At 43.4% G+C, this 20,989-nt stretch overlaps 1 protein-coding gene across 1 annotated transcript in view; it reads right to left on the bottom strand.

The window, feature by feature from the left end:
• ryr1b (ryanodine receptor 1b (skeletal)) overlaps positions 1-20,989 on the bottom strand; it is a 47,113-nt gene that overhangs the window by 6,595 nt on the left and 19,529 nt on the right. Inside the window, exons 45-98 of the mRNA XM_077723036.1 lie at positions 20,691-20,785; positions 20,469-20,604; positions 20,088-20,271; positions 19,893-20,004; positions 19,705-19,825; positions 19,454-19,623; positions 18,846-19,066; positions 18,688-18,778; positions 18,477-18,617; positions 18,239-18,402; positions 18,091-18,169; positions 17,937-18,026; positions 17,601-17,747; positions 17,453-17,530; positions 16,892-16,967; positions 16,706-16,829; positions 16,534-16,649; positions 16,386-16,453; positions 16,175-16,296; positions 15,989-16,038; positions 15,448-15,508; positions 15,245-15,371; positions 15,072-15,180; positions 14,607-14,688; positions 14,403-14,533; positions 14,008-14,328; positions 13,006-13,246; positions 12,857-12,944; positions 12,692-12,784; positions 10,665-10,835; positions 10,536-10,595; positions 10,332-10,466; positions 9,678-9,790; positions 9,429-9,525; positions 9,224-9,330; positions 9,098-9,149; positions 8,561-8,623; positions 7,358-7,457; positions 6,803-6,882; positions 6,654-6,730; positions 6,475-6,548; positions 5,845-5,862; positions 5,268-5,348; positions 4,594-4,682; positions 4,389-4,517; positions 4,217-4,321; positions 3,356-3,437; positions 1,614-2,929; positions 1,434-1,546; positions 980-1,163; positions 803-889; positions 387-647; positions 187-317; positions 78-120 (exon numbers count right to left, since the gene is read on the bottom strand). Coding sequence (XP_077579162.1) covers positions 78-120; positions 187-317; positions 387-647; positions 803-889; positions 980-1,163; positions 1,434-1,546; positions 1,614-2,929; positions 3,356-3,437; positions 4,217-4,321; positions 4,389-4,517; positions 4,594-4,682; positions 5,268-5,348; positions 5,845-5,862; positions 6,475-6,548; positions 6,654-6,730; positions 6,803-6,882; positions 7,358-7,457; positions 8,561-8,623; positions 9,098-9,149; positions 9,224-9,330; positions 9,429-9,525; positions 9,678-9,790; positions 10,332-10,466; positions 10,536-10,595; positions 10,665-10,835; positions 12,692-12,784; positions 12,857-12,944; positions 13,006-13,246; positions 14,008-14,328; positions 14,403-14,533; positions 14,607-14,688; positions 15,072-15,180; positions 15,245-15,371; positions 15,448-15,508; positions 15,989-16,038; positions 16,175-16,296; positions 16,386-16,453; positions 16,534-16,649; positions 16,706-16,829; positions 16,892-16,967; positions 17,453-17,530; positions 17,601-17,747; positions 17,937-18,026; positions 18,091-18,169; positions 18,239-18,402; positions 18,477-18,617; positions 18,688-18,778; positions 18,846-19,066; positions 19,454-19,623; positions 19,705-19,825; positions 19,893-20,004; positions 20,088-20,271; positions 20,469-20,604; positions 20,691-20,785 — 7,406 coding nt within the window. The remainder of the gene's footprint in view (positions 1-77; positions 121-186; positions 318-386; positions 648-802; positions 890-979; positions 1,164-1,433; positions 1,547-1,613; positions 2,930-3,355; positions 3,438-4,216; positions 4,322-4,388; positions 4,518-4,593; positions 4,683-5,267; positions 5,349-5,844; positions 5,863-6,474; positions 6,549-6,653; positions 6,731-6,802; positions 6,883-7,357; positions 7,458-8,560; positions 8,624-9,097; positions 9,150-9,223; positions 9,331-9,428; positions 9,526-9,677; positions 9,791-10,331; positions 10,467-10,535; positions 10,596-10,664; positions 10,836-12,691; positions 12,785-12,856; positions 12,945-13,005; positions 13,247-14,007; positions 14,329-14,402; positions 14,534-14,606; positions 14,689-15,071; positions 15,181-15,244; positions 15,372-15,447; positions 15,509-15,988; positions 16,039-16,174; positions 16,297-16,385; positions 16,454-16,533; positions 16,650-16,705; positions 16,830-16,891; positions 16,968-17,452; positions 17,531-17,600; positions 17,748-17,936; positions 18,027-18,090; positions 18,170-18,238; positions 18,403-18,476; positions 18,618-18,687; positions 18,779-18,845; positions 19,067-19,453; positions 19,624-19,704; positions 19,826-19,892; positions 20,005-20,087; positions 20,272-20,468; positions 20,605-20,690; positions 20,786-20,989) is intronic.

A 20,989-nucleotide genomic window follows, 5' to 3' on the forward strand; every position in this document is an offset into this window, starting at 1 on the left:
TGAAACAAATACAACAAAACGTCCTTTAAGCAAAAACACGGGGCGACCTGGGAGAAGAACCAAACCGAATAACTCACCTTTCGTTTCACAAACTTGTCCCAGTAGTTGTTGGGGAACGATCTATAATAAACATACAACTCTCATTTTGGGCTAGTTCGGATTTAGGTCTACGAAAACTAATCTTACGGAGTGTTGAGAACAAGGCGATCCCACTGGCCCTTGATATCGTCATCTTCTGGCTGCTCTGTTACGTAGACGCCATCAAACTCCAGCTTTCTGGCCAGTTCCTTCTCTCTCTTGAAGATAACCAGAGGAACCTACAAGGGAAGAAGAGACCAAAACATGGGATGGTATGCTGAAGACAATGGCGTCAACTTAGGCCTCACCTTGAGGCAATTGTATCCGATGATGCAGAGGAAGGAAATGACGGTGTGGAGAATGCTAAGGAAGGCCAATGCGGGCTCCATGTAGCCCGTACTCTCCTCCAGGAAGTAGTACAAGGGGCCCTCATCTTGGTCTTCGTCATCTCCCGCATCTTCGAACCCGGATCCTTCCTCGTCGCCGGCCGAACCTTCAAAGAGTCCCGAGGCGCCTTCAAAAAGGCCAGAACCTTCAAAGTCTTCCTCTCCTGGTGGGCTGTCGGACACCTGGGTGGGAGGAACATTCCTTAGCTTTAGTAATCAAGTCAATGGAGTTTCTAAAATGACAGTAATCCCTCATTTATCGCAAATTCACTGTGTTTTTTCCCCTCGCTATGTATTATGATTTTCAGCACGGAAGAAACAAAGTTGTAATACTGTACCTTATAGAAGAGCAGGATGAAGTTGAGTGCAAAAGCAATGAAAAGCGCTAAGAAACGTAAGTTGTAGAAGTTTCTGGAGAGGTAGTTCTGCAAGGAGATATCCACAGAAATCAGCAACTTTACACATGGCAACTTTTTATTCCGTGGCTTCGTGAGATGGAAGAATGGGCAACTCACCATGAATTTATTCCTCTGGATCTCCAACTCGTTCCACAGCTCAAAGCCTTCCTCAATGGTTTTTTTCTCCTTCTTGACCTTAGCCTTCACCGGCTCACCGGGCCGATCAGTTTCTTCTTCTTCTTTTGACTCGGGCTCAGGCTGCGCCTCCACCTTCTCGGGCTTTTTCTCGTCGCTCTCGGTGCTGTAAAAGTATGAGGTCAGGTACTTCAAACTTATTTGGTGACAAAATAAAGGACAATATAGATAGTTTGAAGGCATAACCGGACGTTTGTTCGGCCGGACAGTAAACTCTATCATGTTGTCAAACGTCCGGGCGACCAAACGTCCGGGCGACCAAACGTCCGGGCGACCAAACGTCCGGGCAACCAAACGTCCGGGCAACCAAACGTCCGGGCGACCAAACATCCGGGCGACCAAACGTCCGAGTACCATTTTAAGGTGTTGGACTTACTCTGCTTTTTCTGGTTCTGGAGGAGTTTCTTCAGTTTCTGTAATCTCTCCTCCTTCACCTCCTTCTGTTGCTCCTCCTTCTCCTCCTTGTTCCTGTCCTTCACCCTCAGCGGTCTGTGGGAATAAATGCAGAAATAAAACCAATCGTCTTCCACCGATCGGGCATCCATCGTCGACTTACCGGCTTCCTCTTGAGCAGCGGCGTTCCTTCAGGAGTGGGCGGTTCTTCCGGCGTGGTTTCCCCAAAGTCCCCAAGTCCGCCCGGGGCGTTGAAACCCGGCAGCCTCCCCCCCTCACCTTCTTCCCCATCTTCCTCCTCTTCCTCCCCGCCCCCAGCGTCCAAGTCCACCGCTCCATCCGCATCTTGAAGCACCCCGGCTCCCGGTTCCGGCGGTAGGTCGCCATGCACCTCATCCTGCGTGGGGTCCGGCATGCTAGCCAGGATCTCGGTCACCGTCATCTTCTTGGCGCCTTCCACCAGGCCTCCCCCAAAGAGTGCTTTCCAAACCAACGTGAAGAAACCCTTGGCCACGCCGTAGACGAACATGAGGACGCCGAGAAGTACGGCGTAGAAAAAGGTGACCAATCCCACCACCATCTCCTTCAGGGTCATCTTACGTAGCTTGCGGTAACGCCGCCGAAGATTGCGGAAGGTGAACATGCTGTAGAAGTTGAAGACGCCGGTTAAGAAGTCTGCAAAAGCCGAGGCCGACTCGGGTGGCGATTCCTCGCCATTGGCGTCCTCCCCTTCGGCGGAGTCCCCCTCCTTGGCCGTCGCCGCTGACTCCTCCTCCTCTTCCTCAGGCTCCTCCTCCTCCACAGCCTCGCCCTCGGGCTCCGAGATGGAAGCGGCGATGTTCATCTCGAAAATAGTGTCCTCGCAGAAGTTAACAAACAGCTCCATCTTCTCGCTCTCGCCACCCTCGTTGACCACGTCGAAAATGAACTGGCGCTTGGACTCGCGCACCTGCGGCATCTCCCATTGGTTGCGGTTGGCCTCGCTGATCTCGAAGTAGATGCGTTCGATTTTCCGGCTAGCGCCCATGATCTCGATGCGGCCTAGGAATGGCCGGAAGTAGTTGAGAACGCTCTCGGCCTGCTCCAGGAAGTTCTGAAGTCGAGTATCGTGGGGGACGTGTTCCGACAGGTTGGTGAGAAGCACGGCGATGTTGAAGCCGATGTCTTTGGCGGGTTCCTGGAAGCGGTCGGCGAATTCCTCGAAGTTGATCATCTCGTTCTCGTCCGCCTCAGAGCAGGAGAGCAAGAACTGGATTTCCGAGGGCGAGTACTGCTTCTGGCTGTCCATGGCTTTGGAGAAGTCTTTCTTGGAAATCAAGCCACGCGGGTCGGTGACGTAATCGCGGAAGGCATCCGACGCCACGATGTCTTTCAGTTTCAGGAACATGTCGAAAAACTTGAGGATCATTTCCACGTTGCTGGACGACTCCACCAACATGTCCACCATTTGTTTGGCGATGGTGCCATTCACCACATTGCCTGCAGGGGACAAAAACACATTTTTAAATACAGATATTTTCACGGCTGACCCAAGATATTAAACTTTCTCATGAATGTAATTTGGAGAACTGGTTTCAACAGTACTGGGACATTAAACAGTACTTCGATATTAAACTCTCTCTCATGAATATAATTTTGAGAGCTGGTTTCAACAGTAAACTCTCTGTCATCATTTGACCGGCGACCAAAAGACCGGCGACCAAATGTCCAGGAGACCAAAAGACCGGCGACCAAACGTCCGAGCACCATGTGACATGGACTACTTATTTTTTGATTATTTATTTGTCTGATTGTTGCTGTTATTTGCACACTAAATTATGAAAAAGCTTTAAATCTTATTCTACTGTAGTATAATGACAATAAAAAGCATTTAAATTCCATTCAATTCACTTTATCTTAACTTACCTTCCAGGAGAGAAAGAAGCATAACCACCATATCCTTCTGCAAATCCAGTAGTTCCTTCAAAAGCCCAATTTGACTTGAATCCTAAAGACCAACCAAAACACACAAAAGAACAAATAGTAGAGAGAAAATAATCTTTAAGATTCTCCTTTTTGGGGGAGAAAACACGACTTTATAGAGGTTTTGTTCATTCTAAAATCAGGATAGAAGGTCTTAAAAACGCTACCTCAAATATGATTCCACTCCAAAAAAAATCCTGGGTTTGCAGTTATTAGAAAGAATACATTTTTTTAGCAAGGTAATAAATAAGGACATGTGATTGGATGATGGACACATGAACAGACTTTGGAAATGTTTGGCTTCTGAACTTAACTTCTGAAAGTGACCATTCAGTTGAAAATTACTATAACCGAAATGAAATGAAATATAATACTAGCATGGAAGAAAAATGGGATGGCGTTGCTATGGGGAGTGGACAAAAGATAAACATCTTACGCCATTTTGTGGTTCTGAATCAGGATGCATCTATCAAAGATACAGAACAAGTTTTTGTATATACTTGTTATTCATTTTTAGACATTAATAAATCATTTTATGATCATTTTACTTACAAAATTGGGACATTTTAACCAATCTTAAAGACTTTAGTTGTTAATTGTGTGAGCACTGTGGAACGCATTACAGAATTTACATATAAAGTACTGCTCTACTTACGAAAAAAGTCTGGAACCATTTAATTTTGTAAGTAGAGGTATGACTGTACTATTTTCAGGTTTAAACCAAAAGTGAAACCTGAGAAAAATGTGCCAAAAAACAAAGCAATAAAGGATTAATTTTCCATAAAAATCCATACTGTAGCCTACCTGAGCTAGCTTCATCATCATATGAGCAAAGACGTGTAGGAATCCCACCACGGCATCCCATAATCGGCTATGGGCTAATGACTGCTGGTTGCCTGTGCATGGACCCTGCGTGTTGGACAGAAAACGTGGGTTATTTCGAAATTTAGATGCCAAAAAGTACAATGGGAAGTACCTGAATGTACTCTGTCAAACTGTTGAAAACCTGCTTGGCAACCGTCATGGCTTTGGAGAAGTTCCTCTTGCCAGGCTCGTCCATGATGTCCTTGCCCGAGTAGTACCAGTAGAAATCGCTAATGGACTCCTGTGTAGGCATAAGGTTGACTGTTTAAAGTGGGAATATTTTTTGGGGGTAAAAAAGGGAAGTAAATTGAACTGACCTGTAATCGGAGTAGGTAGTCCACTGTGCAGATGATTACGTTGATGGTGGTGGTGCTGCCCGTTTGGGTCCTCAGGTAGTTCTGGAAGTCTAACAGGGGGGACAATTTTAGTTCAGGCATGTCTTCTGTGGAGTCATTTTTTGAAATTTTTGACTTGGATTTAAATAGTGTGGGAAAAAAAATCGTGACCGGACGTTTGGTCGCCGGTCTTTTGGTCGCAGGTCAAATGTACTTGGATATTAAACAGTACTTTGATATTAAACTCTCTGTTTTAGATATTAAACTCACTTTCACCATTTGACCGGCGACCAAAAGGGACCAAAAGACTGGCGACCAAAAGACTGGCGACCAAAAGACCGGCGACCAAACGTCCGAGCACCAAAAAAATAATTAGTAAAATTCATCTTCAAGATCTACTCTCAAAGTGCCAGTCGCCAAACCCAAGCTAAAATGATCCAAGATTCAAGTCATAATTCAGATTTCTCAAAATTTGGACAGTTAGGAATTCAGATTTTAAAGACAGAATATTGACTCTACTTTTAAAATGATGAATATTGACTTTTAAGTCGGATTCTTCTTATTTTTCCATCATTTTGAAATTGGAATCGCGTAGAATTTGCAGTGAATAGGGTTATAATTTGCTATTTTCTTCTTATAGGTTTTGACTTACTGACCGTTATTGTGTCCCTCGCAAAGAAGCTGCAGGAAGCGGAAGAGGTCGCACGTGAATTCGTCGTCCGCCATCACTTTCTCATCTAAATGGACAAAAGAATGAGTCCACCATTTTGAGACAATCATTAATCGTTTAGTAAAAAACACAAAATTGTAGTATTAGCTTTGCTTTTTCCAAATAAAAAGCAGAGGTGCCCAAACTTTTTTCTTCCATTTCTTTAAGATTAAAATTTGGAAACACTCTATATTCAATGACATTTCCATAACTTTCCAGGCAAAAGAAGGCGGAGCTTGGACACCTCTGAGGAAAACAGATAGCACTTTGTTACATGATTCTTTTCACATTTCATAGATTAAAAATTAATCATTTGAAACATTCCAGTGCTGTACATGCAAGAAGAAAAATGACTTTGAAAGAAAAAAAGTTGTGCCTTGTCTTGCATGCGAGAAAATGCACGGGAATTAATGCAAAATCAAATATTTTGCCATGAATATGACCATAAAAAAGTTAAGTGGTACGGGGGGTCCCGAGAAGCGGATTAATTTGTCACGCAGGAAGGCCAAGCCAGGTCTAATTACCACGTTCGAGCTTCTTATCTGACGGCAGCGACGGACGGAAAGACGGACGGGGGAGGGAAGGAGGGAGGGAGGTTCGGGAGGGGAGGAAAGAGAAGAGAGAAGATGCGGTGAGTGCACAAACCTCGGCGCTGTCAGTCAATTTGTCACTCACTCGCTCAACCACATTCGTCACGAGTTTCCCGTCGGGAAAACTCGGACGCACGCAAGTGCACATGAATATTGCGGTAAAAAAATACAGTGCTGCATATAAAATATAGTAGTTTTTTTTTAAAAGGGGGTATTTTTCCAACAATAAAATTAAAAAAAACACATTTTTTTTAACTAGATGAGCCCTATTTTTAAGTGTAAAGTGTTTAAATAAAGATTTTTGTTAAAGATTACCATTGTTTTTATTTTTTTAGATTATCAGAAAGCCATATTCCACAAGGCTCACAGTTAAAAGACTTGTGATTTTAAAGGGTTAAATGCACAATTATTCATAAATATAGGTATTCAAAATAAAAGAATAATTAAAGCCTACTTTAAAACAAAACTGCATTTTATTAATAATAGTTTTAATTTTGAATAGAGGCAGATATCTCTAATTTTTTAACTGAATCTTAAGAAGAAAAGGTAAAAGTCAATACTCACTGGTGCCTTCTTCTGAAACCATTCCAAGTCCTTCTGCCTTGTTTTGCCTCTCAAAAGCGTTCAGGTCCAAAACGCTGCTCACAAGTGGCACGCAATGATTTCAAGAATTCAAACTTCCAACATTGAGATCTGACAAATACTTGAAAAAAATAAAAAGTGAAAAAGTCTAGGCATAAAACCTGCAAGTCTGCATCAGCGTTTGAACGCTCAGGAAAAAGCCCACGTCCTTTTTGTCCTTCAAGTAGTCCAGCATTCTCTGCAAAAAAACAAAGTTTATCGCTCATTAGCTATCGTCAAGGGCGAAGAACTTGGGATTTATCTGACCAACCTGTTGCACGTCACAGTTGCCTCCGTTGAGGATGGAGATTCCCAGTTTAAGGGTGGAAGAAACCATAACACCAGGCTCACCTAGTATTAAAAATAAAATAAAAATAACATGACTTGCTTATAAGGTACAGTATTCCCATGTTTTTGTAGTACACTGTGAAAAATTGGGTTTTCCTGTGTTTTTTTGTATTTTTTGTGGTACTAATGAGGAAATATTTTTTACAGTATATGTCATTTTTTGCAGTTTTTGCGTTTTTTTCTGCAGTACATAGCAAAAAACTTTTTGCATTTTTTGTGGTACATAGCATATAAATGAGAGACTATTGAGGAAATATTTTTTACAGTGTATTGCCCCATTATTTGCAGGTTTTGCATTTTTTTTGTGGTACATAGCGAAAAAAGAGGGACTACTGGGGGAATATTATTCATAGTATTCCCCATTTTTTGCATTTTTTTGCATTTTTTGTGGCATGCAGCAAAAAAAATGAGGGACTACTACGCAAATATTTTTCAGGTGTTCTCCATTTTTCACATTTTACAGTTTTTTGTGGCCCACCTTTGCAGGCACTGATCATCTGCAGCACCATCTCAGCAGCTCCTCTGTTATGCAAACGAGACTGTTGATAGAGAAGCCTCTGTTTCTCCATCTCCTTTTCCTAAAAGGAAAAACATAGTAGCTGTGAGAACAGCTAAGCAGAGTGCACGGCCCCCCCACACTCTCTCGTTCACACTACTATATCTACTGTGTGCATTAGTTAACTTAGCATGCTCACTTGTAACATGCAAACAGCATTTGGCCCAAAAACCAACATAAAAACAAACAAAAATGTGTACAAATTATTCCATTATAACAAAATTACCATTCAAAAAAACCATTCACTCAAGCATGCACCTTCATAACCCCAAAAAAGAAAAACAAACTTAATTAAATAAACATCTACTGCCCTAATATGTTGATATATGCAGCCCACAAAAACTTTAACCAATGATATTCCACTACATGTCCATCTCATTGAAGGCTGGACTCAAGTTTCTTGTGGGGGCCATATTCAAGAATTTCAGCTACTTTACAGCAACTATTATATATATTTTTTTAAATATGACGATTTTTGACAACAGCCTTCTTCTACTACTCTTAAGTCAAAGGCAATGATTCGAGCCACTCATATCTCAAGACACCAGCCACTCCACACTATCATTCCAACAACAGTGCTCTATTTTAGTCTTAAAAACACACTAAATATCATGCCCCGCCCCTCCATCCCCAGCTCCGCCCTCGCTGAATATCATGCCCCGCCCCTCCATCCCAGCTCCGCCCACCTGCTTCACATTTCCCCATCATGTTGCTCGAGTATGAACGTCGTAAGACTTGCTTTAAAGGTTGTAAAAGTGTTTGACTCAATAAGTGAAGTGAGTGCGCGCCATTCATGCATTAATTTACTGTTAGTGGGAGTTAAAAACTGGGTCTTCCCATGTAAGTACATAAAGGGGAGGGGTATACGTCAGTTTTCAAATCAGGTGCGATGCAAAACTTGGACCCCGAAAGGGTCTGGGGTTGATACGAAAACTCTGCGATGCTCCGAGCTCAATCCACCATCGCAGGAAGTGTGAGTGTTTTCAAATGAAAGTTGAATGGTGTCGCATTGCTAGGGGGCGCTGCCGTGTGGTCGATGTCGTCTCGGGGGGGGAGCGGCATCTGGGCTCGCTCCCCCGTGTCCCCTTCCCCCAGGTCCCCCCATACCATCTCTGTCTGCCGCACCTCAAAGGATGGCTCCTCCCCCTCTTGCTCCTCCCCTTCGTCATCCTCACCAATATGGCAACTCTGTAGTCGGGTGAATAAAAAGAACAAATTCAATTCAATTATTATATATCATATATATTATATTATATCATTTATTAAAATCCTAGATTGAAACAATTCATTACATATTTTTTAACAGAAAAACTATACTAAAAAATGCCCTATATAATTTCCAAATGTAAAAAAACATCCATTATAAATTTGAACCAAGTGAAATAATACTTCAAATATTATTTAAGTTAATTAATTCTTAAAGATCATTCATTTAAACACTATTTTAAAAAAATAACATGAAATGGCCCCACAACATATTCCGGTGGACCAAATCTGGCCCCCATCCCTCGGGTTTGACATCCATGAAATAATTCATGTCATCCGGTTATCCTCACAAATGTGGCCAGGGGGTGCTGGAGCCTATCCCAGTCAACAATGGGCACGAGGCAATAAGTCAATGAAAAAAAAACATTGTTTGTATTCTATTGAAGTTGTTCTCACCTTTGCCATAATGTCAGCATATGACATATAAAGATGGTCGACATCAAGTTTTCTGCAGTGGAAACAGAGTTGGTGAGTCCAAGTAGCCAATCGCAAGGAAAGTAAGAGACGAGGATGCGTTTTTACGTTTTCTCCGTGAGAGCCGTTCTGCTGAAATGCAGGATGAGCTGATGAAGTGGGTCGGGCTTAGTCTCCGTCTCTTCTTCCTCCTCTTCCTCTTCCTCCAGAGTTTTCTGCAAATATACCAGAATAATTCTTACTCTATTTCTGATTGGGACTAGCATTTCTGTCCATAATTAATATTGTTCTCGAGTATGAAGAGTCGACAAACCGATAAATCGTCGATCATCTTGTCCTCAAATGAGTAGCCCTCCGTCTCCAGCCAGTTTCGTTTGTAGGCATCCAAAAACATATTTGTTGCTCGATGTCTATGATGGTCACATAATAGATTAGATTCGAACTTTATTTCATCCCGTATTTGGGTAATTTCATTATTTGCAGTAGCAAACACAGACACAGAAGACATTATAGAGCTAGGTAAAAAAACTGGAGCCACACATAGGAAGTAATAAGTAATTACGTGGGTATGTTGTAGAGGGGCGTCATCCTGAAGCAAGCCACCACGGCTCTTCGTCGTTGCTTGGACAGCAGCTTGTGCCAAACCATCTTTTTGGATTTGAAGGGATGCTCTGTCTATAGGAGAGATAATTACAATTTAATACTAGAGAAAAAAAATTGGAAGACCTTATGCAGTCATCTTGGGACTATTTAAACTCGTAATGTGGCTTTTTAAACCCATATTGTGGCTATTTAAATACATATTGTGGCTATTTAAACTCATATTGTGGCTATTTAAATACATGTGACTATTTATGTTGGTGTTATGCTATTTACATTTGTGTTGTGACTATCTAAATTCATTTTGTGGCTATTTAAACACGTGTTGTGGCATTTAAATTAATGTTGTGACTATTTACATTGATGTGTTGGCTATTCACATTCGTGTTCCAACTATTTACATGTTTGTTGTGACTATTTATATTAATTTTGTGGCTATTTACATTTGTGTTTTGGCTATTTAAATGTGTGTTTTGACTATTTACCTTCGTTTGTGTTTGCCATTTGGCCACTTTGCATCTTTTTTGGATGCCTGCCATCGGCGATCAATAAAGTTATCCAATCCAATCCAAATCCGACACCCCTAGTTTACCAAAATTTGTATATTTCCACTCACCACCTCAATGTGGTAAAGCACCGCCGACACTTCTTGCACCCTTCTGACCACTTTCTCCTGGTCCTCGGCATCTTCTGCCTTTCCGGACATCTCTTTGTAAAGCGACATCTGCCAGCGCATTGCTGGGTCCTCCACCTAAAAAAACCCACAAAAAAACACATATTTAAACATGTTTTGCTAACACGTAAGCAATAAATGACTTACTTTGCCTTGGAGATGAAAGTTGTTGTGCAAAAATTCCCTCACTTCCTCATCAGTGTCTTTCTACAAAGAGGAAAACGTTGGATCGGGTTATTATTTGTTCAGAAGTGGATATAAAAGACATAGACCTACCAGCGAGTATCTGATCTTAGCTAAGTTGATGAGTTCTTGGTCCGCGGGGGAGCACATGTTGAGTCCAATAGGAAGCATTTTCTTCAAGGCCGCCACAATCAGCGAAGTCTGCACCGAGTAGCGATCCCCCCGACGTTTCTTCTTGGTTCGTTCCTGCTCGGAACCTCCAGACTAGAACGGAGAAAACACAATGTTCACACCAACATGGCAGTGGGGGTCTTATCAATGTTACTTCAGACCACCTTTTGGATTTGGTTGCCAGTCAATGGTCACGTTTTTGTGGCATTGACGCCCTATTTTTCAAAGTAAAAGCATCAGATATCCAATTTTGGAAAGGTGGTTTCAAGTGACTTGGTAAACGTCAACAAATTTAAGCCAAAACTGAACAAAGTGTGCAGAAAAATGTTACAATTGTGATGGTTACATTGGTCATGCACAATGGCAAAATGCATTAATGTTAACTACTCACCATGCAGGGAATGGTGACAGTGGGACTTCAATGCCGGGATATTTTTAATAGTGTCAACGAATTAAGAGGGATTTGTGTTAGTACAAGTGCGACAGAGTCTCCCTGTGACCAACGCGGGTTGTGGGAAAGAATCCCGGACAGTCGGACGAAGTGACGAAAACCAGGCGTGTCCAAAGTGAGGCTGGCAAACTGTGACTCCATGAATCAAAGTGAAAGATGGCACCCGGTGGCGAGTGTGAAATCTCCCAGCCGAGCGCCATGACACCCGTCAGACCACTACAATCTCCGAGAGATTTTGTCAAGACATTGCAGAGCCAAGCTCGCTAACACATGCGAAAGTTCATTTTGATCGTAGCAGACTTGGACGTTCGCACTAAATGTGCAGACTTTAAAAGTTATGTGTTCAAAAATTGTTGCTTCACAACATCGCAGATTTTTTTTCAGGGAAATCTAACCTCTCCGTCTCCAGCCTAGGGAACCGCCGTCCGAGCGAACCCGACCCAGGATACAAAGAAAGAGCACAGTTAGCGACGCGAGCCAGCGTCCGTCCGTCCTCGCCCGCCGTACCACCCTTCTGGGAGTTTGCCATGTTAGTGGGGGGGTCGGAGGGAATGGCTTCTCATGAGTGGGTGAAATGGTGAAATTGGAAAATTGTCAGAGGTGCTTTGCTTTTGTTTTTCAATAAAGTTAAAAAAATGAAAAAGAAAACATGACGTAGCACACAGTGGTGCATTATTTTAAGTCTATTAAGATTATTTTAAGTCTATTAAGACTATTTAAGTCTATTAAGACTATTTAAGTCTATTAAGACTATTTTAAGTCTGTTAAGATTGTAACAATAGTTTTTTGCGCATATCTGTGGCCTAGAAAACAACAACAGGAGTGATAACAAAATTAAAAACTTACCTGAAAGGTCTAGAACAATCTATAAAGTGTGTTTAAAGCCTGGTAAATACTGAATAATAGAAAAATATAATACTGCACTGTTTTTTTTGTGTGGTAGCAAAAATTCCACTAGTTGAGCTCTGATAACATAGAGGGGAAAAAAACATAGTGGTCATGAAATGGTCAACTTGGAATTGTTGCAATCTGGCTTGCCAACCGTCTCTTGAAAAACGGAATAAGGCCTTTTTTCAAATAAAAGTACGCGTTGAGAAAAACGAACGAAAATGGAGCATGGTTTTTATAGAAAAATGTTTTGTTGTTCCTTTTTATTACTAATAAAAATGGCAAATGTGATTAATGGCATGCCATAATTTCTATTTGGAACCAATAGAACACTGAAAATAAGTCAGGTTTGAGTCAAATAATATATATATATTTTTAAAACCAAGAACTTTTGACTTCAGCAAGTTGGCAAACCCATCTTGCAATATGTTTCAATTAGTAAGTTGCCCAAATATTAGTTCCTTAATGTGTTATGGGATATGAATTGGCTGGATTGAAATTGTCAAAACTATTCAACAAAATAGACATTCAACCCATAGAAATGGATTGAACATCTATCTCGGCGCACCTGGTCCTTAGACGGCCATTTTTTTTCTGAATCCTCTCTCACCTTACTCATCTTGCTCTTACTGTCGGCAGTGAGGAAGGACATGTTGTTGATCTCGTTCATCACCACAAAATTCTGCTCCTCACGCTTGAAATTCTGCCAAAAAAATAGAGCATAGTTAGCCAGGGACCGACAATTGATGGACGGACGGGAAAATGGAGGCCTTACGTGGGATTTGGACCAGAAAATGAAGACCTCGCCCACCATCCTGAAGAGTTCCTCGGCGTCGGGATCGGGACACGTCAGCCATCGAGCCCTGAGGACAAAGACGGTTTAAATGGGATGAAGGGAAAGTAGGGTGGAAGGTGTTTTTTTGCCTGTTGTTGTCCACGTAGCGGATGAGCAGAGGGTAGAGGGCGTAGAGGTCGCGGCAGAGGACGGCAAACTCGTCTCGGATGGTGCCGTTCTCGCTGTCCACCTCGGTTTTGCCTTCCATGCGAAGGTGGTCCTCCTCGGCCACCACCTTGCCAGAGCGCTTCTTCAATTTCTCCATGGTGGGGATGAAGTGCGACTTGAGCATCTCCGGTTTGGCCCGGCTCACGATGGGCTGTGCGAATACTGACAAAAAACACAAAAATTTGCACTTGAAAATAGATATACTCCCACCGGGATCAAAATATTCATGCACACATCTTTCTTCCCTCTCAGGTTTTCATTCAACTGTAGTATGCGCAAGTACAAGCACTTGTAGTACAAGTACACACAAGTGCAAGCAGTTGTAGTAAAAGTGCACACAAGTGCAAGTAGTTGCAGTACAAGTACACATAAGTGCATGTAGTTGTAGTACAAGTGCAAACAAGTGCAAGTACTTTTAGTACATGTGCACACGAGTGTAAGTACTTTTAGTACAAGTGCACACGAGTACACATACTTGTAGTACAAGTAAACACACTTGTAGTACAAGTACACACACTTGTAGTACGAGTACACACACTTGTAGTACGAGTACACACAATTGTAGTACAAGTACACACACTTGTGGTACGAGTACACACACTTGTGGTACGAGTACACATACTTGTAGTACGAGTACACACACTTGTAGTACAAGTACACACACTTGTAGTACAAGTTCACACACTTGTAGTACTAGTACTATAGTACATGTACACAATAGTTCGCTAATACGAGCATGTACACATCCTTTTTTTGCCAATTCCCTTCCTAAACTACTAAAAACAACCAAAAAAGCAAAAATGTAATGACTTGATCAAATCAATTTATGGGCCAGAATTAGTTCAAATAATATTGGTCAAATCAATAGCCAGGTACTTTCTGACTTGATGAATAATATATTTTTTTATAGAATGTTGTCTCACCCGCCAACCTCTTCATCCAGGAGGCCTCGTCGATGCCCAGATTGTTGACCACGATCTTCATGATGCTCCCCAGGAGTTGGTTGAGGTGTTCGGAAGTGACGCAGGTGCAAATCTGGCCCTCCAAGTCGGGAAAGTTCTCCAGGCCTCGCTCCCACCAGCGCGGCAGGTAATTGCACAGCATGGGCAGCGTGATCTCGATCACGTGCGGCATCTCCGTGTAGCGCGCCCCCGACTCGGCCAGGTCGCGGATTTCCTTCATCAGGACGTCCAGTTCGGGGATGTCGGGGCACAGCTCCTCCACTTGGCTTGGTAGACCCAAAACTAGGGGGCGGGGCAAGAAAAGGAAATGGAGAAAGGGCTCGGCGTGATTGGCCGAACTCGCGTCAGGGACTCACTGGTCCTTTCCCGTGGCGTCTTGGTGGTGTAAACGGAGAACGCGTTGAATTCGTTCAGCTCCGGTTCCAGGAAGGCCACCGGCATGGCGGCCGCCAGGTGGGCCAGACACTCGCCCAGGGCGGGACGTTGCCTGTAGGGTAGGGGCAAAAAATGAAAGAATGGAGGGAGAGGAAGGAAGACATGGCGAAGGAAAAAGCGCCTACTTTTCCACGTGCGGCGTCTTCACGGTGCCCAGCGAGTAGATGCTGCACATGAGCCGATAGCAGGAAATCTGCAGGTCGTCCACTGAGGAGACCAAAAAATAGGCAAGGTCGTCATCAGCGAGCGGCCCAGCCGTGGCACGCAACCGAGGCGTGACCGGACGTTTGGTCGCCGGTCTTTTGGTCGCCGGTCAAATGTACTACGATATTAAACAGTACTTAGATATTAAACAGTACTTAGATATTAAACAGTACTTAGATATTAAGCAGTACTTAGATATTAAACAGTACTAAGATACTAAACAGTACTTAGATATTAAACAGTACTTAGATATTAAACAGTACTTAGATCTTAAACAGTGCTTAGATATTAAACTCTCTCTCTCTTAGATATTAAACTCTCTCTCATGAATATAATTTTGAGAGCTGGCTTCAACAGTAAACTCTGTTACCAGCTGGCTTACTCACTCATCACGTCGTCTCCGAACTGGTGCTGGGCGATGTGGTCGAACAGGGACGTGAGGACGGGCAGCAAAGCGTTGGTGGTGTAGTTGATGTTCTGGGCCACGCCTTTCACCTGCAAGGCCGGTCCACTCGCATCAGATGGGTTCCAAACACTTCTTTTGTCTTGTCTTCCTCACCTGGTTGCGGCTAGACATTTTGCCCAGCTTGAGATTCTCCACCATCTTCTCGATGTCGTCGGCGGCGCTCTCGAAGAACTGCCGCAGGCCGGCTTTGACGATTTCGGGGCCCGATTTCATCACCGTTCTAAGGATGGCGGAAAAGTTGCTTGGCATTTTGCTTTTGTTTTCGAAATATGAGACAAGGAAACAGTCCTTCGTACCTGGCGTCCAGCGAGCGGGACAGGATGTGGAGGCAGTTGACCACGGCGCCGGCGTCCGTCCCTGCAAACGAGGAAAGGCTATTTTTACACATGAGTGCATTGAATTGAAAAAAATAAGTAAACAAGGAGTTAAATGGCGTGACAAAAAGAAATGAAGGAATGGTTTGTCTATAAAATTGAACAATTTGTGGAGGAATTAATTTTGATTAGATTAGATTAGGGTAGAACTTTTTTTTTTATCCCGGGAATTTAAAAAGACAAAAGTGCAAGTCCATTTTCCATTTTCTGGAATTTTAGGTCACTTTTTGTTGATTACCACATCATGTCCTTTCTGTATCAGACTCCCTTTCTGGACAGGCCCGTTTTTCAACTCTAATCATAAACTCGTACTCGACTAATCCAGATAACAAAAAATGAAATCCCAAGGAATATGTTAGCAGCACAGAATAAAAACAGATGGCAGCAGAATGTTAAAAAAAAAGTGCAAGATCAACAAACTGAATAAAGATACTAAGGAAATACCAGCGTGCAGATTGCTTACCAAAAAGAGAAACTCGGTGCCTCACCAAAGCAGCCAACTTACAGAAGATACTGACACGAAGGAGGAGGGAAAAAAAGAAGGCGGCAAGGAGACAACCAGAGGAGGAGAAAACGATGTTTCAGGCCAAAACGAGGAGAGCCGACATTAGGAAAGGGAAAAGACGGACAGAAAGATGGACAAACTTACCTGGCGATCATCTCCTTCTCCTTATTGGACGAATGTCCTCCACTGCCCAGGACTTTGGCAGGAGTGGACAAAAAGTACAAGCAGTGGTTCTTGAAGTACTGATTGACGAGCGGCAAGAGAATCTGGCAAGGGGAAATAAATTTGGTTAATTAGAAGGCTTTTTTGACAAAAACTTGGAAATCAATGGATGCTATCTTAACGAATGGCATACCTTAGCGAAGAATTTAATCTCTTGCTCATGAGGCGACTTCTCAACACGACCACTGCTAACCACGGCCTCTGCCAAGAGAAAAACAAAGCCACATTGACGTGATGTGATGTCAGGAGTCCAATCGCCGACTTTAGCCGATCTGGCGCACCCAAATGAGCGATAAACTCCTGCGCAATGTCCATCCATTTGAGCAGTTTCTGCAAAAATCCGTAGGCGAATCGCTTCTCGATGGACGAGATGTCCTGTTCCATGTCCTTCATGCCTCTGAAAATGGATGTGTATTAGATACCAATCTGCGATTGGACCATGTGAAAACCAACCTGGTTACGGCGTAACCGTTGAGTTGGAGGAACTTGAGCAAGTCCTGGGCTTTTTCTCGGTCTCTGGCCTTCTCTTTGGCGGTCAGTGTGTCGTAAGGTACCAGCAGAGGATGAGTCCCACCGCCTGAAATCAGAAGTTTGGGTTAATTTACCTTTCTATAAAGACTTGGTGATGAAGATTGTGACCTTTGGATTGAAGCTCTAACTTCTTTTTTCTGCCCCAAGTGTTGTGGTAGTTCTCCGCCAGTTGCTCGGCCATTGACTGGGAAGTAAATAGACAAATGCATTTTTCAAAGGTCATGGTTTTATTATACGGGATAATTTGACTGACAAATGGGCTGTCCAAAACAAAGAGAATGACTTGACAGATTTTATAATGGTCAATAGATTATTGATAAACATTAAAATTTGTCCAAATCTTAATTTTAAGCCTGATACGAGCCAATATTGTATACATTTTTTAGTATAAGATTTATTTTTCGGAAAAAAATTACATATTATACCCTATTTATGTTCTGTTTTTATATTAAAAAGCCAAAACTGTCAATATTTTGCTTTGTTTCAATGAAAAACGAAAGGAAAAACCAGTCAACATTTCCTGTTTCATATTACTAAATTTTCAATGGTAGGGACTCCAGCACCCCTCCAACTCTCACCAGGAAAAGTGAATGAATATCATTAACTGGTTATCGAGTTTAGAAAAAAAACTGGAATTAACAAATGACTAAATGAATTTCCAATACATACCTGCAACTCTCTGGATAAAGCCATTCCCGCGATGTCTATGGGTTGAGGATTGTAACATTGACTGGGATCATAAGTTGCCTAAAGACAAAAAAAAATGGGTTTCATTTAAGGCTGCCACTAAACCACCAAGGTGAACGTAAACTAGAACCTGAGCAGTTTGTGAGATTTTGCGCGTGGCCGTCCCTGTCGTCTTCTCCGCCTCTCCTTCGCCGTCTCGGGCTTTCTCCAAGGTCCACTCCCACGCTATCATGGCTTTGATGGACTCTTTGATAGGCCAACGATAGATTTCTTTGTCCTGAGAGACAACATGGAAAAGGTCAAGTACCTGGCCACGCTCGTGACTGGACATTTGGTCGCCCGGACGTTTGGTCGCCCGGACATTTGGTCACCCGGACATTTGGTCACCTGGACGTTTGGTCGCCCGGGTGAATATAATTTTGGCGACCAAACATCCGGGCATTACGAGAAATAATTTGACGGAAACCTTTTCGGAAAATGTTTTGTACGGCCTCAACATGGGGTGAGTTTTGGCGTCCTCGTCCAAGGTTTCTCCGTAAGTCCAGTTGTTCTGAATCTGTGAATGGACAGACATTAGCATGGATGGAAAAAATTGACATTCCCATGATTTAATCACCCACCTTTTCAAATGCCCATTTATCATGAGTATGCTCTGCGTATTTGTTAATGAAGACGTCCAACCTCTCGGGGATGATGGTGCTATTGACAAAAGGACATTTTGTTTGGACAAACAATTAGACAAACTGACAAATGCCTATCCAATCTCACTTGGTGGTCTCCACAGGTTTGGGGTCAAAGTTCCCCTCGGCATCCACAGACGCCTTTTTCTCGGTATGAGAGGAGTAAGTGGCGTCCACGTAATCGGGTGGGATGGCTCCGGCGATGCCACACAGGCATGGCATGGCGATCTTGAAGAGCTCCGCCTCAAATTTCTATGGGGCAAAGACTTAGAGTTACCCAACTCAATGATTTTTTTCGGTTGCCATTCAAGGTGGTTTTCCAGTACCTTGTGAGCCAAAGACTCAAAGATTCCCCAGAAGAGTTTTCGGGAAAGATGTAGTTCTTCCTCTGACGTCACCCCGAAATTTGCCCAGCCATTGGGCAGGCAGTAGTACTTCCAGCATCGCTCGTAGTGATTGGTCAGAAGCTGCGGAAATCGTTTGGAATCGTTGATATTTTATTTTCAAGTAGCGGTTGGTTAGTAGAAAATGGCAAACCTTAAGAGGCATCTTGGCGTATTCGTTGAGGATGGGTACGTCAAATACTAATCTCCTGAGCAGGTGTTGGAGCATGGATGGCCGGAGGTACCTGCCCACAGAACGCCGTGAGCATCGTTCATAGCACCCCCAAGTTTTTTTTTGTTTCCTAGACTGACCTGCAAAGCGACATCAGGCATTCTTCGATCACATCCCGCTGGGCTTTGGTGAGGGCTCGGCCACGAGATAGCCGGTAGATGGTGTGGAGCATGGAGTCGATCATGATGGCGCGGTGGTCCGTGCCGGCGAAGAGGGGGGCGCACTTGGTCAGTAGAGGCAGGACGGCCGAGCTGAGGTAGCGGTTCAGGGCTAGTGCCATTTCTGTGGTGCTGAAGGCCGCCTATAAAGAGAGAGTTTGACTGGGTTACAACTTTGATCAGCTCTGATGGAAATAAATATGTCTTCATTGGGAGAAACCCCAAAGAACGAATGAGGTACTACAACCTTTTCTTTCATCATAAAAAAAAACTAAGCAATTTTCTCTGAATTCAGTAGTAACAAAAAAAAACATCATCTGAGTTAATTAAATATAAAATATGCCACTGGAATTTCAAATAAAAGATGATAATAGAAATGAGATCTAGAAGAAGTTTGGAAAAGCTACACTCTATCACGACCAAAACAGACAGATTTCCAAAATGACTTGAGTTAGAAAGTAAAAGCCAGAATAGTAATTGGCCGTGCAAAAACAAAAACAAAACAAAAAAGATTTCCAGAACAAACTCACCGTGTCCAGAGACGCCGCCGCCCTCATATCAGGCAGGAATCCGACCTCCAGCACATGTAGAAGGAAGTCCTGGTTCTCAATACCGTACACTCTGTCCAGAAAGAGCACCATGGAGGCTTTGTGGTCGGGTACGAAGCTGGCAGACATCTTGGGTTCCACCACCTGGCCATCTGGAAAGCCCCCAATACAAAAAAAAGCATTAAACAGCAGCCATCAGGCCATTGACCACCTGATGGGGCCCGGACTCATACCTTTGCCGTGAGCTGGGATCTGCACGGGCAAGCTGATGACCCCCACCAGATCCTCAATGGGAACCAGTGATCTCAAGATGGCTCGGATCCTCAGAGCTTCGCCCTTTCCAGCTTGGATCAACTAATGGACGTCAAAAGAAACATCAAGAGTCCGTAGGAACCATTCTGGGAAGAGCATCTTCACTCACGTGCATTTCTGGGGCGCAGCGTCCCAGCAAATCGATGAGGGCCGAGTAGAAGGACATGATGGCGTTTCCCAGGTGGACCCGACTTTCCTCCTGTTGCTCTTCTCCGCCGAACCTGACAAAATAACCGAGGAGTTCGTCCAACGTGAATGAAGGTCCCAAGACCCAACAATGTAGAGGAGCTCGAGGAAAACCCACATAAAGCGTCTATCTTTTTTGACAGTTGGTCCATCCCTAGCAGGATCCTCGGAGATTTTAATGGCTTCCTCCATGGCGGCCAGTAAACCGTTGCCGCCCTCTCCTCTCAGCGCCGGGCCGAAGCATTCGGGTCGGCGGATGAGAAGACGCACCACCACGTTGGCGTTCTCCTCCACGCTCTCGCCTGCAAAAAAAAATACCACATTTTCTTGCATACATGCCGTAAATTGTAAAATTCAACAATTTTAAGGCAATTTTAAGGGTGAGGCTTATATGTGGGTGCGACTTATATGCGAGAAAATGCGGTAGAATAAAACTAACTGGAGCAAAAGTAATGACTAAAACGAAAGGTAAATGACGAGAAGAGAGGAGCAACTTTACCATTGACAAAGACTGCAAATCGCAGGAAATCCAAATATCTTTCCCCTCCACAAGGGTTCCAGGCAATGTCGGGGTAACCCTTGGAGAGAAGCATAGGACACATTCGTAGACCACAGCCTGCCAAGTACGTCACCACCTGTAACATACAGTACCATCATTAAAAAATACTTAAAATAAGGTCTGGTGTAATGGTTTTGGGGTTTTTTTGCTCGGTTTTCAAACCATTTCTAAGTCCTGCTCCTGCAGGGCTAAAGCTAGCTCGTTGTTGTCGATGCAAGACGCCGCCGCCACATCCAGAGGAGTCGAACCACGCATGCCTAAGAGTCAGAAGCATATGACAGATAGTTGTTTTAGACAGTGTTGTGATTGCAATTTCGTTCGTCTAACAGCCTGAAAATAAGATGATTGGCCAAGAAATTCAGAGACAAGAGTTCATGTATGTTAATTGGTATTGAGTATTTGTATTGCTTTGGCTAAAAAGCACTCTTTTGGACGGGAACTACACAGCCACCTCTAGAGCC

Source organism: Stigmatopora nigra, chromosome 8, assembly GCF_051989575.1.
Source record: "Stigmatopora nigra isolate UIUO_SnigA chromosome 8, RoL_Snig_1.1, whole genome shotgun sequence".
Taxonomy (NCBI): domain Eukaryota; kingdom Metazoa; phylum Chordata; class Actinopteri; order Syngnathiformes; family Syngnathidae; genus Stigmatopora; species Stigmatopora nigra.